General features: G+C 51.9%; 1 protein-coding gene across 1 annotated transcript in view; it reads left to right on the top strand.

The window, feature by feature from the left end:
• MAP4 (microtubule associated protein 4) overlaps positions 1-15,688 on the top strand; it is a 120,832-nt gene that overhangs the window by 84,803 nt on the left and 20,341 nt on the right. The window contains exons 12-13 of the mRNA XM_017737674.1: positions 13,373-13,473; positions 14,351-14,563. Coding sequence (XP_017593163.1) covers positions 13,373-13,473; positions 14,351-14,563 — 314 coding nt within the window. The remainder of the gene's footprint in view (positions 1-13,372; positions 13,474-14,350; positions 14,564-15,688) is intronic.

The raw sequence follows: 15,688 nt of genomic DNA, 5'->3' as shown, positions 1-15,688 counted from the left end.
GGTGTGCAGAGCTCTCCGTCTCCCAAGCAAGGAGATTTACCACGTGATGGTATGTTACTAATTTTTACCTCCCTGGGCAGTGAGCGGACAGGAGCCGGGAAGCGCCGAGTGACTTTATAGAGCCCGGAGGCGCAGGGCGGGCGGAGGGTGCACCTGGGAGACCCGCACCGGCCGTACTCGGCAGTCAGAACAAAGGACGGGCTTTTACACACATAAAAATGGAGGGGAAATGGGAAAAATTTATTGCCTGGCTGGTTGCACAGCATCTGGTGCAGCGGCAGCTGTTAATGGTTTGTTGGGATGCTGCTCGTGAGCAGTGGCATCCACAGGGGTCTGCACCGGTCTCCCCCTGGGTACCCTCCTGCCACACCTCCCCCAAGCAGAGGTACCCCCTGATCACAAGCTGTATTGTGAGAGCAGGGTGATATCAAAGTTAAAACCTTTCAGCCCATGCCAGAAAAATCTGCGGATCGTGCTTTTCCCGTAAGCTTCTGGCACCTTTTGCTGTTTCTGTTCGAGGGGCAGCACTAGAGTGATGAGTGGAATGATTTATGGAGTTAAGCTCTTCCCGGTGCTGAAATTCAAAGTGGAATTTCCCCGTCATTTTCTGGAAGCTCTTTCCCAAACCCCCCGTTTGAATGGAGCCGTTCCCATTCCAAGGGTCAATAGCAGCTTGTTGTATTCTGTGGGGTTTGTTGTTTCAATAGTGCTGTGGTGTATGAGGTCACTCTTCCTGGATTTAAAATCTGTGAGAAGAGTAGTTAATCTTTGTTCTCCTGCCTGGAACAACATCTCTGTGTCCCCCTTGCCAGCCCCAGCCAGCAATAAACCTGCTTTTTTGCCCAGATTTTGGATGCGAGGACGGTGTTTGTGCTTTGTCTGTCACCCGCATTAACGAGAGGAGAGAAAATGTGTCAGGGGATAAAGACAAAAGATTTGCATGAGAATTTTTGCATCCTTTTGTAGCCAGCTGGTTTGTCAGACCTTCCGAGGACTGATGTAAAACGGGAGCTGTCACGTTGTCGTGGGAGGTGGGGGTAAGACACAGGTGTGCAGGGGGGTGAGCTCCTTGGCTAGAGCCCCAAAACACTTGGGGTGAGCTGAGCCCTCTGAGCGGGGCAGGGCAGCCCTGAGGGGCTGTGCTCGCAGAGCCATGGATTTGTTCTCCTCTGGGTTTGTGGTGTGTGAGTGACACCCCCTGGTCACTCGGGTGGCTCTCGCTGCCCGCGCCGGGCTCTGGTCATCGCCCTTCTTCAGCCAGCGGTCACTCATCACTGCTGTGCCTAATTAGAGTTCTGCTTTCTCTAATTATTTCTCTAAGGTTCTTCAGTTTCCAGTCTCGTGTTTGGGTAGCTGTGGAACAAGGTTTGGGCAGTATAAACTCGCCTCTGTGCTCTGCCAATGTGTCTCAGCTTTTCAGTGAACCACAGAATCCCAGGATGGGCTGGGTTGGAGGAACCTTAAAGCTCATCCCATTCCACCTCCTGCCATGGGCAGGGACACTTTCTCCTATCCCAGGTTGCTCCAAGCCCTGTCCAGCCTGGCCTGGGACACTCCCAGGGATCCAGGGGTGTTGAGGATGGGGAGATTCTTCCCTTTCCATCCTCTCAGTGTTCCCTGGTTCCTCATGGTCGACTCGAGGGACAGATTTTGAGGAGCTTGGGCAGCCGTGACTGAAGTGGTGGCAGCACGTCAGGAGTGCAGCCCTGGCTCCTCGGAGCCTGAGCAGAGCTGTCAGCTCCTGGCAGGCAGGTGGGGGCCACCAGCTCCCCTGTGGTGGTCACAGGGAGGTCCTGGCTGGAGTCAGGGTTGGACAGGACACCTGGGGGTGTTCCCTTGGGCTCAGGTCAGACCCTCATGTTCCGTGTTCACCTGCGCTCGATTTTGTACCTAAACATTAGAGGGTCATCAGTCGTCATGGGAACTGAAACATGGCAGGAGTAAAGAGATGTTGGCAGCAGATGTGGAACAGAAAAAACCCAGAATGACTGTATTTGTGCACACCTTTCATGTCAGGGCGTTCTCGGGGTGGTGGGGTTTGCCATCACCTTTCCTGTCACAGATTTTTGGGGGTTTGCTGACATCTTTCATAGCCATAGGGGTTTTGTGGTGGTATGGGGCTGATGACACTGTTCTTGTCCCAGGTATTTTGGGGTTTGATGACACCTTTCATGTCACAGAGTTTCAGGGGTTTGCTGACACTTTCCATGTCCCAGTTTTTTTTGAGTGGTGGGATTTGCCGACGCCTGCCCTGACACCGAGATTTAACTACAACAAGACAAATCAGCAACAAGGTTCATATTCTGGGCAACTGGGAGGCCCAGTTTGGCTTGGCTGGTGAATTCTGTCCAGCTCAAGGGGCAGTTGTTTGAAAGCACAGCTCTGTGGGATCTTTAAATCAGACAAACATTTAAAACCTCATCTGAAGTGGATTGACATGTTTTCCCCAGAGGGGCTGAGCATCAGTGATGGAAAGGTCACTGAGATGGGACTGCTCCGAGTGTTCTGGCTGGGTTATGTTTTGCAGATGGTTTATTCACATTGCCAAGGGTTTTTTAGCATTTGGTTTAAAATTTCTCTCACAATCTTTATTTTAAAAGCTTGTTTGTCATCCTTATAACCACGGATCTGGGTGAGCTGATAGAGAGACAACTGAGCTGGCAGAGCTCTCACAGGCATGAATATCATAGAATTTTGACTTATTTTCTACTCTTTGTAATTTTTACTCTTTTAATCTCTGGATTTATCCTCTTCTGCAGTAAATGCAACTAAATGTTTTCTATATGTGCAGTTTAGAGGATTTTCAGAATGCAAGAGAAACCAGACAGGAATTCTTCAGATGTCCCTGAAAAGTTTTCAAACTTTCTGTGCTGAGGACTTTTCCCTCTCCCCTGTTAACCAGCAGAGAGGTGGTTATAGTAAAAATATCTCCCCCGAGCAGGCAGTGCTGGCTGGAAGGTGGAGCAGATGCTAAATCCATCCTTTGCCTTTCATTCATGGCCCAGTCCCGTATCCTGAGATCCTTGTCAGCCTCCCCTGCCTCATCCTGGCGCTCACCTTGCAGGTCTCCATCCAGTCATGAGGCAAAGTGGCCAATGGATCCATTTTATCTGACAGAAAGGTTTTTCCTGCTTTTTGTTAATCCCTCTTTTTTTCTGCCTGTTCTGTCTGTTCACACTGACCTCGGCACTCACATCTGGGGTAACAAATTTTGTCACTTACACCTTTTTTCATCCTAAAAATACTTTAAACAATTGTGCAGCCTGATTCCAGTCATTTGTATGGTATCTCCACCTAAAGCAGACTTCCTTGGTTCTGCCCACCCAGGGCTGTGGGATTTTTTGCTAAATATCTGCTCCTCCGGCGTTCTTTTAAGGCGACGTAGAATTGCACATAAGCCCTTTCTTCCTTGCAGACAGGTGGGTGTTGGTGTGATCACAGAATCCCAGGATGGTTTGACTGGAAGGGACCTTAAACCCCATCTGGTGATGGCACATTTAGTTTAATTTTAGTTTCATTTCCTTTAACAACCGCCCCGAAGGCGCTCCCGGTCAAGCCCCTCGCGTGCCCACATTGGGTATTTTAAGGCAGGAGATCCTGGCTGCAGATTAGTCCTGATCGGAGCTGAGTCCCAGGACCTGCCCAGCTCCCTCAAGTTCCTCAGGAATCCGATCTCCCTGAACAAGTGGTTGTGTTGTTCCCAGCACCAAGGACAGGTTTGACCCCGTTCATGGTTGAGTGTTGTGTGATTTGCTGGCATTTGTGTGTGCCCAGTGTCACCTCCAGAGGTGTCACTGCCATAAGTGATGTCCTTCACCACTGCTGCCTTCACCTTCCTCCTTCTCTCGCTTCCTTGGCATCTCCCTGGAATGTTCTCTGCTCTGAAGCACCAGGAATTCCAGGCTGGGTCTGTCACACCCAACACCAGCTCAGTGTTTGCATCAGGAAACCATCCTGGGTTTCCAACTCAGATTTCTTCATAATCCGTAAGCAAAGTCCAGCATGACTTCCAGCTCTCCTGAAGGATTTTTTTTCCAGCAGAGCGCTGTGGTTTAGATGAGAACAGAATCCAAGACAGCAGTGAGGGTGTGAGAGCCCCAGCCTCAGGCTTGCACTGATTAAAGTTGGTGATGGGGTTGGGAATGTCAGCCCCAGCTCCCTGTAAGGAACCAGCAGTGCAGTGCTGGTGCTGGGGGCTCACAGGTCCTCACCACAGGAAGTCGTGTTTGTAGTAGGGAAGAAAAGACAGGAATGGATTGCAGCTGCTCTGTGCCTGCTTGGAATTGGGGGAGACTGAGCAACCTGACCTGGGAGTCGTTGGCTCATTAGTGACACCTTTGTGCTTAAGTGTTCCGAGGCAGGACTGTCTGTATTTTGCATTTTGAACAGTGTGGAACAGCAGTTTTATGCCTTCAGACACTGAAAAGCTGGAAAGGGACTTTGGACAAAGGCCTGGAGGGACAGGACACAGGGAATGGCTTCCCACTGCCAGAGGGCAGGGATGGATGGGAGATTGGGAATTGGGAATTGTTCCCTGGGAGGGTGGGCAGGCCCTGGCACAGGGTGCCCAGAGCAGCTGGGGCTGCCCCTGGATCCCTGGCAGTGCCCAAGGCCAGGTTGGACATTGGGGCTGGGAGCAGCCTGGGACAGTGGGAGGTGGCCATGGCAGGGGTGGCACTGGATGGTCCTTAAGGCCCCTCCCAACCCAAACCAGCCTTGGAATCTCTGAATTCCATTAAATGCCCTGGGTGTCCCCTGGCCCAAGCACTGCCCAAGCTCAAGTGGCCACCTGGAGATTCTCTGAGGTTTCACCAACGTTCAGCTTTAGGGCCAGGCTGAAACAGGAATTCAGGCCCTGTTTGTTCCCTGCCCCTCACTGGATATCCTGCCCAAGGAGCTCCAGTTCAGTTGTGGTTTTCTGGTGGGATCACTTTGATCGCACAGGGGAGGTGTTACTTGGAGCAGCTGCTTAGTTCCAGTTCATGCCCTGTTGGATAAACGTGGGAAGTGCTTTAGGTTGTTCTAGAAGAACAAGTTCTGATTTAGGATTTCCCTTGCTGGGGTAAAAATAGAGTCTTAACAATCCTGGAGCCTTAGGTTTACAAATGCAGGCGAAGAGGACATCTGGTTTCTTCTCAGTTCTTGATAATGAGGGAAAATGTACACGATGATTGAGTTGCATTTGGTGCCAAATAAAATGCTGAGCCCTCTGTATTTGGGTCAAGCAGGAGATGTTGATTTAGCCTTTTCTGGAGAGGAGGAAGCAGCTCAGGGTTGTATTTCTGCCCAAATGAAGATTTGTTGTATTTGTAAACACTTTTTTATAAGAGCCTTACACAAAAAGGCTTTGTTTGAGGGTGGGTTTGGGGATGCAGCCACTCCTTCAGGGTGCTGATGGATGAGGAAGGAGCTGGTGCCTCTCCATGGTTCCACATGGGCAGGTTTTGTTCCAGGGGTTGTTTACGTTCGAGAGGGAGAGCCAAGGCGAGGCTGGTCATTGCCTTATTGCTTAATCTATTTTCTTAATGGATTTTCAGCTGATGACTCTAATCCCGATGAGAATTATGGAGCTGTTTCATTGAATGATGTTTTAGTTCAGCTTAGCCTGCTAAATATCCCTTGCTGGGGATCTGGGGATGATGCCTGGCCTGGTTCACGTTGGGATGCAGCTGCGGCTCCCTGCGGAGCCACGGCCGGGGGCAAGGCAGGTGACACAGGGACCGGCTGGGAGGGGACAGCATTTAGGTGGTACAGGCTCAGGTGTCCGTGGAAATGCTCGTTTTTTAGAGGGAGAAAGGAATGATAAAGTCATGGAATATCCTGAGCTGGGAGGGACCCACAGGGATCATCGATCAAACCCCTGGCCCTGCCCAGACCCCCCAACAGCCCCACCCTGGGCACCCCTGGCAGCGCTGTCCAAACGCTCCTGGAGCTCTGGCAGCCTCGGGGCCGTGCCCATTCCCTGGGGAGCCTGGGCAGTGCCCAGCACCCTCTGGATGGGACACAAGGTGCAACAGTCCCAAAAAGCAGTGCGGGGTTACAGATCCTTCCTTTGCCTACCACGGTGCCAGAAAACAGGAGCACTTCCCAAGATCTGTTCTGCCAGGGTCTTCCTTTTGGCATGGAGGATGGGTTTCTGGGAATGCTTGCTCTTGCCTAAGCTGCTGGTTGGTGTTTGAGGCTTTGCTTCTGAGTCCTGTGGTTTATAAAAGAACAGTGCAGTAACACAGTTTAACTTTGAAAAGATCCTCCTGGGTACACTTCTGTAAGTGCTTTTTCCTCATTTTACTTCTTCAGGGAACACAAACAGCAAAGCTTTTCAGATTTCATGCCTGTTTGGGTTTTTCACACACAGTTGCAGCTTTTGTGAGAGCTGTTACACAAAACTGAAGGGCTCTGGGAGGCCACAGGTTTGTGTTTGCTCCCTCCTGGGTTCAGCTCAGCATCACCTCAGACGAGCTGGGACTCTGGTGCACTGGATTTGTAGGGTGTAGATGGCATAAGGATGCTTTTATGTGGCTTTCCTCCAGCAAGTGGAGTTGTAGGAACTCGGAGAGAGAACAAAAATAGAAAGAACTGTCAATGTGTAAATCCTTATGTTTGAAAGAGGGAAAGGTCAGGTTAAGATATGTGGAAAAAATTCCTGGCTGTGAGGGTGGGGAGGCCCTGGCAGAGGGTACCCCTGGATCCCTGGCAGTGCCCAAGGCCAGGCTGGACATTGGGGCTTGGAGCAGCCTGGGGCAGTGGAAGGTGCCCCTGCCCATGGCAGGAGGCTGATGATCCTTAAGGTCTCTCCATCCCAAACCATTCTGGGATTCCATGACTCCGTGATTCCATGTGCTTGGCTTTGAGTACAGTGTGTCAGTCCACACCTCGTCCTCCAAAGGCTCTCTAGAATGAGAGGTGTGATAAATAAAACATCGTAGTGGAGGAGCTCGTACAAGCAGTGGCCAAATGAGACTCCTTAGCCTGGAAGAAGGAACATGCAGAGGGAGGTGGTTGTGGTTGCTGTCTGAAAAGTCATCAGTGACAGGGGAGTTGTGAACAAGAGGAGACAGTTCTGTTTTTCCAGGATAAGAATATGGGTCAGCAAACGAAAATAGCAGCAGCAGCTGAAAGCAAACCATGCTGGGTGACTTGTGAGAGATTGCAGCAAAGCTGTAAAACAGCTTCTGCCAGGAATTTGGGAGCTGTGAGATTTTAGCTTTTTCCTTTTTTTACCAGGAGGGTAATCAGATATTGTAGGAGAAGCCCCCAGATGTGGAATCTCCATCTCTGGAGATGCTCAGAATAAGATTGAATACACCCTGAGCAGTCTGGTGCAATTGGAGGGGGGGATTGGGGTAAATGACCTCCCCTCATCGCTTCCACCCTGCGTTGTCCTGTTATTCCAGTGGGAAATGACTGCATGTGCTGCAGAGCTGTTGGACAGGCAGGTGGTTTCCAGACTGGAATTCACAACATGGGCAGAGAGATGTTTTTTTTGAGGAGTGGGTGGGATGGGTTTTTTCTCCTTCTGGTTAGGAATTCTATTTATAGTTACCCATAATCAGGATTTGGCTCCAGGAGAGCAGTGGAGGAGTGGTGGGTGTGGTGGGCACCCCCTCTCTGCAGCTGTGACAGGAGTCACTTAGGCTGGACTGGTTTAACCCCGGCCCAAAGCCTCGTGGAGGCAGAGGGGGCTGTTCCAGGGCCGTCCAGGTGTGTCCCTCCCAGGTGTGACTCTCTGTGCATGGAGACTTCAGAGTCTCTTTGGGCTCCCTCCTGCCTGTGACTGCTCAGTGTTCTGTGTCACCTGAGGGATGTCCCTGCAGCTGGGCTGCTGAGGTCACAGGGGTCCAGAATGGCTTGGGTTGGAGGATCATTCAATTCCAACCCTCTGCCATGGCAGGGACACCTCCCACTGTCCCAGGCTGCTCCCAGCCCCAATGTCCAGCCTGGCCTTGGGCACTTCCAGGGATCCAGGGGCAGCCACAGCTGCTCTGGGCACCCTGTGCCAGGGCCTGCCCACCCTCCCAGCCAGGAATTCCTTCCCACTATCCCATCCAGCCCTGCCCTCTGGCACTGGGGAGCCATGCCCACTTCTTCCCCAGAAGGGCTGTCCAGCCCTGGCACAGCTGCCCAGGGCAGGGGTGGAGTCCCCATTGCTGGAGGGACTTAAAAGCCATTGTGGATGTGGATGTGGGGACATGGGGCAGGGGTGGCCTTGGCAGTGCTGGGGATGGTTGGACTCCATGGTCTGAGAGGGCTTTCCCAACCTCAGCAGTCCCTGGACTGACTTGCAGGATGTGCTCAGAGGCTCCTGGGGATGTTGTTCTGCTGAGCTGTGTTAGAACTGTGCAGAGGCCTTTGGAGAGAGGCTCAGTGTCCAAGCAGGGAAGTTTTAAGGAAATAAGGCACAGACTGTTCAGTGTTGAGCCTTGGGGGCACCTTTGGCCTTCACACAGCTGGTAAAGGAGCTGTTCTACTCTCTTCTTTTTGGGGAAAAAAAGACCCTTAAAGCCATTGCCTCACCCACTTGGACTGTGTTGTTCCATCTCTTCTAAAGGTACCCTCAGCTGCTGGTAGGAGCCACCAGGAGAGTGGCAGCGAGTAGAGAAGTGAGAGTTGAAGGATAAAACACGTTAAGAGTCTCCTCAGGCCCCAGAGTTCCCATTCCAGGGGGCTGCCAACACCCCGGGTCCCTGCAGGAGCCGTCCCCGCTCCGTGGCTGCCCCACGCGCTCCGTGTGCGTCACCGACCCAGGCTTGGCTCCGGGAGGCACGGATCCCTCATTAGTGGGGTTTGGTGGCTCACTCTGCTGGAACAAGGCAAACCTATGAGTTACATTTCCATCCTGTCTCAGATGTGCAGGGAGACTGTTGTTCCCTTTAGCACAGGAGCTGAATCTTGCTTTCCTGGGTGTAGTTCTGGCACAGATGATCTCGTTATTTATTCAGAAAAATCACCACTGCTGATTTATTCTGAGTCTTGTTCCCTCCGACTCCAGTTCCATCCAAAACCCACATGCTGTCGTTCGCTGGGTCCTTCATCCAGCCATGGCAAGTACCCGGTTTCTGGTGGCAAATTTATTTTAAAATTGGGCTTTTTAACTTGTTGGCTTCAGTGGGGCTTTGCCAAACGTAGATTTGGTGCTTTGGGCTCTGTGGGTGGTCCTGGCTGAGTGTTCTACAGCTCAGGGTTGGGTTGGCCAAGCTCACACTGCACCGAGCGCTCCGGCACGGATGGATCCACGTGGGATAAATCCAGGGTGTGCCACCTACAGCTGGTGTGGGCCTTGGGCTGCTCAGCTCCCTCCTCACAGCAGCCTGGGAGAGCTGGGTGTAGGCTGGGAATGTGGCCTGGGAAGCGCTTGGAGCTGGCCACGGAGCGCGGCCAGCGCGGGGCTCCAGCAGCAAGAGGGTCAGACACTGGCGTGGGGCTTTTCCAGGGAATGCTGCTGAGTTTGAGCCCATGGAGCGTCCCTGGAAGACTCTTGGTGCTGCTGTTACAGAAGACCAAAGACCACTTAGGAAGGAGTTTGCTCCTTCCTCACTGGTGCCTGTAAAACCCCAAACAAAATCCTGGAGTTTGTGGGTTTGGGGGTTATTGTGGAGTCATTTGTTCTCACTGGTGCACTTAAATACAGAATTCCAGGCTGGTTTGGGTTGGGAGGGGCCTTAAAGCCCATCCAGTGCCACCCCTGCCATGGGCAGGGACACCTCCCACTGTCCCAGGCTGCTCCAGCCCCAATGTCCAGCCTGGCCTTGGGCACTGCCAGGGATCCAGGGGCAGCCACAGCTGCTCTGGGCACCCTGTGCCAGTGTCTCACCAGTGATAGGAATAATTTCTTGCAGTGTTGCTCTTGGAAATTGTTGAGACATCCCGAAAAGTGTGGTTTTCACCATTAAAAAGGTGTTTAGTGAGTCAGGAATGGTGAGGAAAGGGGATGAGGATGGATGCACCGAGCAGCGCGCTGCCATCGCAGCGAGGAGCAGTGGAGAGAACATTCCTGATGGCAGGGCTATGCCTTGGAGATATCAGTGGAAGATGCCAGATGGGAATGTCCTCCCCTGTGTCCTTGAAGCCCCTTTCCCTCGGGAGCGATTCCGTTCTGGTGCTGACTCAGCTGGGCCGGATGAGCCGCACGAGGAGCCGGAGGAGCCGCTCAGGGCACAGCAGCCCCGGACACAGCTCCAACAAAATGCCTTTGAAATATCTTTCAGGGGGTTGTTGCTGTGCTTGGGGGAGCAAGCAAACTGAAAAGTCTCTTAAATAATTCTTGCAGCCTAATGAACAAATTTGATTAAGGTTTGGCAGCTTTTCCTAATATTCCTTGTAACTAGGAAATGGTCCCAGTTCTCCGCTCTCAGAACACCCTCGTAATTAAACCATGAATGAGAGCAAATGTCCTGAGGAGCACAGGACAAATGAATATTAAACCCCAAACCTATCCTTCTGTAATCCCTGGGGGATGGTACAGGGTTGTGTATCCTGGAATGTCAGAGGCTGTGAGAGGTGGAGCCTGAATTACGGCCCCTCAAGTAGGGAAGTTCTCTACTCAGCTCCTCTGGATGATGATGACATCATCATTATTACTATTATTATTATTATTATTATTATTATTATTGTTATTATATAAATTCATTAAATTCATAAAATCCTGGAATGGTTTGGGTTGGAAGGGACCTTAAGGATCATCCAGTGCCACCCCTGCCATGGGCAGGGACACCTCCCACTGTCCCAGGCTGCTCCCAGCCCCAATGTCCAGCCTGGCCTTGGGCACTGCCAGGGATCCAGGGGCAGCCCCAGCTGCTCTGGGCACCCTGTGCCAGGGCCTGCCCACCCTCCCAGGGAACAGTTCCTTCCCAATCTCCCATCCAGCCCTGCCCTCTGGCACTGGGAAGCCATTCCCTGTGTCCTGTCCTGGTTTTTATTCACCTTCTATTAAGCAACATGAAATACCATCACATTCATGTTGTCATTGGTTCAGAAACATGGAAGCTGTTGGAGTTCAAATCCTGAACCTTTGGAAGTTGAGGGATTTGAGGAGCATTCCCTGATGTAGGGAATTCATGCTGTGGATGCTGCAATCCCTCATCAGCCAGAGGTTTAATGTTGGTGCTGAATTAGCTGAAGTAATTAATGACAGCAGCTTCCACCAGATGGGAAGTCACCTTGATGTCGGGGATATTTGAGACTGGTAGGATTCCAAATGAAGCCATTCCTGGGAGCAGAGGGAAGGGAATGGGCAGGAGGTTGTTATTCAGGAGTGGGACTGCTGACAAGAACTGCTCCTGCTGGCATTGCTGTGGATGGAACTGGCAGGTGAAATGAGGGGGAAGATACAGGTTCATTGAGATGCGGGGGAGGAATCAGGTAGAGAGGAGCCAGTGCAGATCAGCTGCTACAAAAATAGGTTTTCCAGGTGAACAGGACCAATTCCTAAGAATTTTGCATTAAAACAGGTGTTCAACCTCTACATTTTGCTGTTTTTCTTCACAAGCCTCTTTTATGTGCCCAGGATGCTCAGCCCAGTGCTGCAAAACTGGAAAGCCAGATGGGTAGGAAGGGGTTAAACCAGTGCAGGGAAACAAAGGCTGATCCTGAACTTATCCTGGAGTCAGAACATAAGTAACAACAACCCCATTCTCTGGTGGGAGGGAGGCATGGGTTCATTTGATTTTCCTGGTTTGTACCAGGACTGAACCATCCTCTGAGACGCTCCTGTCAAGTCTGACAAGCAGGAAGATGGGGAATATAAAGTGATTTCCAAAAGATGTGGAGAACAGGCTGTTTGCTGCATGAGTTGTTACCCTGGCCTTGTCACGATCTGTTGCGTGGTTATGAAAAGCAGCGTCCAACACGGATAATGCTGGATCTGAATCCCCAGAGGACAGGGGAGATGCAGGAATTTGTGCTGGGCTGCTGGCACCAGATCCTGCCTGAAATCCGAATGCCACAGGAATTGCAGCGGAAGGGAGCCCAGGGCCCTGCGGTTGTGCAGCTGCTCCGTGGGGAAGGAGGGGTTGGAAGTGATTTATAGGGATAAAAGCTGCTCCTGGCTTGTCCCATTATGCTGAGCAGCACTGAGGGTGCTGTGGGATTTCAGGGATTTGGGGAGAAAACGTGGGAAAGCTGCTATTAAGTGAACATTTTGTTGGGTTGGAGGGCAGTGCTGGTGCTGCTGTGGCTCGACACTGCTTTGGACTCTGGGTTTCAAAGGATGTGAGTAGGTGGTGCTGCTCTCCTGCCCTTTGGAGAGGAGCCTGTGTGTGTTCAGTGTCCCCACCCAGTGTCACAGCTCGGTGGCAGTGACCAAAATGAACAATCACAGGGAGAACTGGCACTTCCTGGAACTGAATCTGAGCTTTGTGCTGTGACACAGCTCCAGCGAGGGTCGGTGTGATCCCACTGCCAGAATGGGATCTCCGTGTTCCTGCCCTCGTGGGAATCTTGGAATGGTTTGGATGGAAAGAGGCATTAAGGACCATCCCATCCCACCCCTGCCATGGGCAGGGACACCTCCCACTGTCCCAGGCTGCTCCCAGCCCCAGTGTCCAACCTGGCCTTGGGCACTGCCAGGGATCCAGGGGCAGCCCCAGCTGCTCTGGGCACCCTGCGCCCGGGGAAGCCATTCCCTGTGTCCTGTCCCTCCAGGCCTTGTCCCCAGTCCCTCTGCAGCTCTCCTGGAGCCCCTTTAGGCCCTGCAAGGGGCTCTGAGCTCTCCCTGGATCCTTCCCTTCTCCAGGGGAACATTCCCAGCTGTCCCAGCCTGGCTCCAGAGCAGAGGGGCTCCAGCCCTGGGGCAGCTCCGGGGACTCCTCTGGACTCTGTCCAGCAGCTCCAGGTCCTGGTGCTGTTGGCCCCGGGGCTGGGACCTGTGGCCTGTGTGACCTTTCCCGTTGCCCCCTCTGGCTGCTGGAATCCTCCCTGCTCATGCTGGGCTCCAGCTGGGGATGTGGGCAGAAGAAAGGCTGAGCAGGAACAGCTGTAACAATAGGGATAGTTGGGAAGAGAACCCCACTCCAGGATAAGTGTAAAACCTGGAAGAGGTCAGAACTTCACCATTAACATTCCAACAATTTATTTTAACAACTTGAAAGATGGGAAGATTTACTATTTAAATTAAACCTTCATCTGCTGTCTGGCTTTTCCCACTGGGATAAAATGAGAAATTGGAATCTAACAGCATCTGGATGAACCTGTCCTGTTACAGGGAAGATCTTTCTTCCTGCAGGTATTCTGGGTTTAGGGGATTTCCCACTAATACCAACCTGTGCTGTCTCAGTTCTGTCTCCTGCTGCTGCTGTGTTGAATAACAGTAAACTAAAAAATAGATATTTAAAAAAAAAAAAGCTTAAACTCACAAGTCTCCCTTCCTTCCCTCCAGCCAAACCAGAGGAGCCCAAAGCAGCCGAGGCCGTGACTGGGAACGACATCACAGCTCCTCCCAACAAGGAGCTCCCTCCCAGCCCGGAGAAGAAGACCAAGGTAGGAGCTGTTCCCTGTCTGCCATCTCTGCTTCCATGGGTTTTATTTGCCAGCTTTTCTGCTTCCCCAGCTGTGCCAGCCCAAATTCTGTTTTCTGAGCTGCTACTCGTGAGCCCTTTCCCCAGAGCAAACCCATCCAGTTCCGGAGCTGTGGCCAGGGGGACTGGAAGCACCCTTGAGAAAAGTGTGGAAACTTTATTTCACTGAATTCCCCGGTTGGTGTTGGTGGTGTAGCAGTAGTAAACGTGTAGTAAACGTGTAGTAAGAGTGTAGTAACGCCCGTGCTCACCGATACTCTGTGTTCACAACACATTTCTGTGCACTGCACAGCCCTGCTCCGGCCTGGCTCCTCTGGCTTGGGAGCTTTGCTTTCAGGAGCTCCCAGCACGCAGCAGATTCCCCCCGAGTGTCCCCAGGAGGGCTGGGGGGGCCGGGGGCTCTCTCCCCTCGAGGCCCTGCCCGTGTGACCGCGGGAGCTGATCCGATGAGGATTTGGAGCTCGCAATCCCCGTGTGCCCGTAATTGGAAAGCCACGGCCTGTGGATTGCACGTAGCTCTGGATGCCAGGAGCACCCAAGGACTAATCCAGCTTTAGCAGCCATTCCTTCTGCTGCTTTCGGCGCTGCTGGAATAAATCCCGTTGGTTTGGAATTGAATGGCAGAACCCCCTGGCCCCAGAGGCTGCTGCATTTCGGTCTTTGTTACGCTCAGAAAACAGAAAGGTTGTTGTTATTATTATTATTATTATTATTATTTGTTTCCTTTAAAATATCACTTTTCTGTTGTTGCAGCTCAATGTTTTGGTTTACAATGCGCTATTTTTTGTTGTATTTCTTTGGTTTTATCCTGGATTTTGCTTTTTGGCCCACCCCTAAAGCCTGCTGCATCCACCTCCTCTCCAAAGCCGGCAGCAGCGAAAGCCAAGCCCTCGGCCACCACCAGCCCCAAGCGGCCGAGCTCGGCCACCCCGGGCACAAACAAAAAGCCCACGAGCCCAACTGCAGGTCCTGCTCCTGGCAGCGCTGCCAAACGCCCCGGCACCAGCAGCACCCGTCCCTCCACCTTAACTCCAAAAGAGACTAAACCAAAGGTAAGAACCGCCCGGCTCTGGGGGAGCGCCCAGGGCTCACTCACAGGGAGATTCCCAGCTCTCAGCCACGAGGCAGAACGTCATTCCTGTGCTGGGGTGAGGTCAGGAATGGGATTCAGTGTGCTGGGAGCTGCAGGGCTCTTGGGAGCAGCTTCCATTAACCCAGGGATGGCATCGGGTCCTTGGCACTGAATTGTGTCACCACAGAGGAGAATAAACCTGAGTGTGTTGCTGAGATTGTCCTGATGAATCAGGGATCCCAGATTGGCTTGGGTTGGAAGGGACCTCAAAGCCCATCCCATTCCAGCCCCTGCCATGGCAGGGACACCTCCCACTGTCCCAGGCTGCTCCAAGCCCCAGCCTGGCCTTGGGCACTGCCAGGGATCCAGGGGCAGCCCCAGCTGCTCTGGGCACCCTGTGCCAGGGCCTGCCCACCCTCCCAGGGAACAATTCCTTCTGTATACAGCTCCTAAATCCAGGCAAGAACATGGGAATCCTGACTGGAGACCTTTAATATTAATATTGAAGAAGAACAAATCCATGTGAACGCTCCATATCTCCCACCAATGGTCATTTTTTGGTGTCTGGTCACTGCAGAACTGCACAGAGAGAACTGACAGCACTTAGAAAATGTTGGAGATTCGTAATTCCCCTAAAGAGAGTATTCATGGGCAGTGTTGCATGTTCCAGATAAGCAGGGAATCCCCATGTGTGAAGAACGGGAGGTGTCCCTTGAATGTTCCCTGTGTTAACCTGTGATCTTACAGAGTAGAAGAATTCAATTTTAAAAGGGATTGTCAAAATCTATTTCACTGATGGCTAAACAGCACCATTACTGCTGTATTAAGCTCAAATTACTGCATTTGAGTGTCTTTTAGGACTAACTAAAAATAAGAGAAGGCAAATGAGAGGCCAGGTGTAAATCTGTGCTTTTCTCTGAGCTGGTGACTTTGGTTTGGCTCAAGTTTTTGGATCATTCTGAATCCCTTTTTGATAAAACCAGATTTGTCCCCGTGCATTAACTCAGTATTTCCATACTTCAGAGATCAGGCAGTTGACAAGCAAGTGCCTTGCCAGGGACAGCAGGAAAGAGTTTTCCAAGTGAGGGATGACCCATGGATACCC

The sequence above is a fragment of the Corvus brachyrhynchos genome, unplaced genomic scaffold (genome assembly GCF_000691975.1).
Source record: "Corvus brachyrhynchos isolate BGI_N302 unplaced genomic scaffold, ASM69197v1 scaffold426, whole genome shotgun sequence".
NCBI lineage: Eukaryota > Metazoa > Chordata > Aves > Passeriformes > Corvidae > Corvus > Corvus brachyrhynchos.
This window is presented reverse-complemented; position numbering and strand designations above follow the sequence as displayed.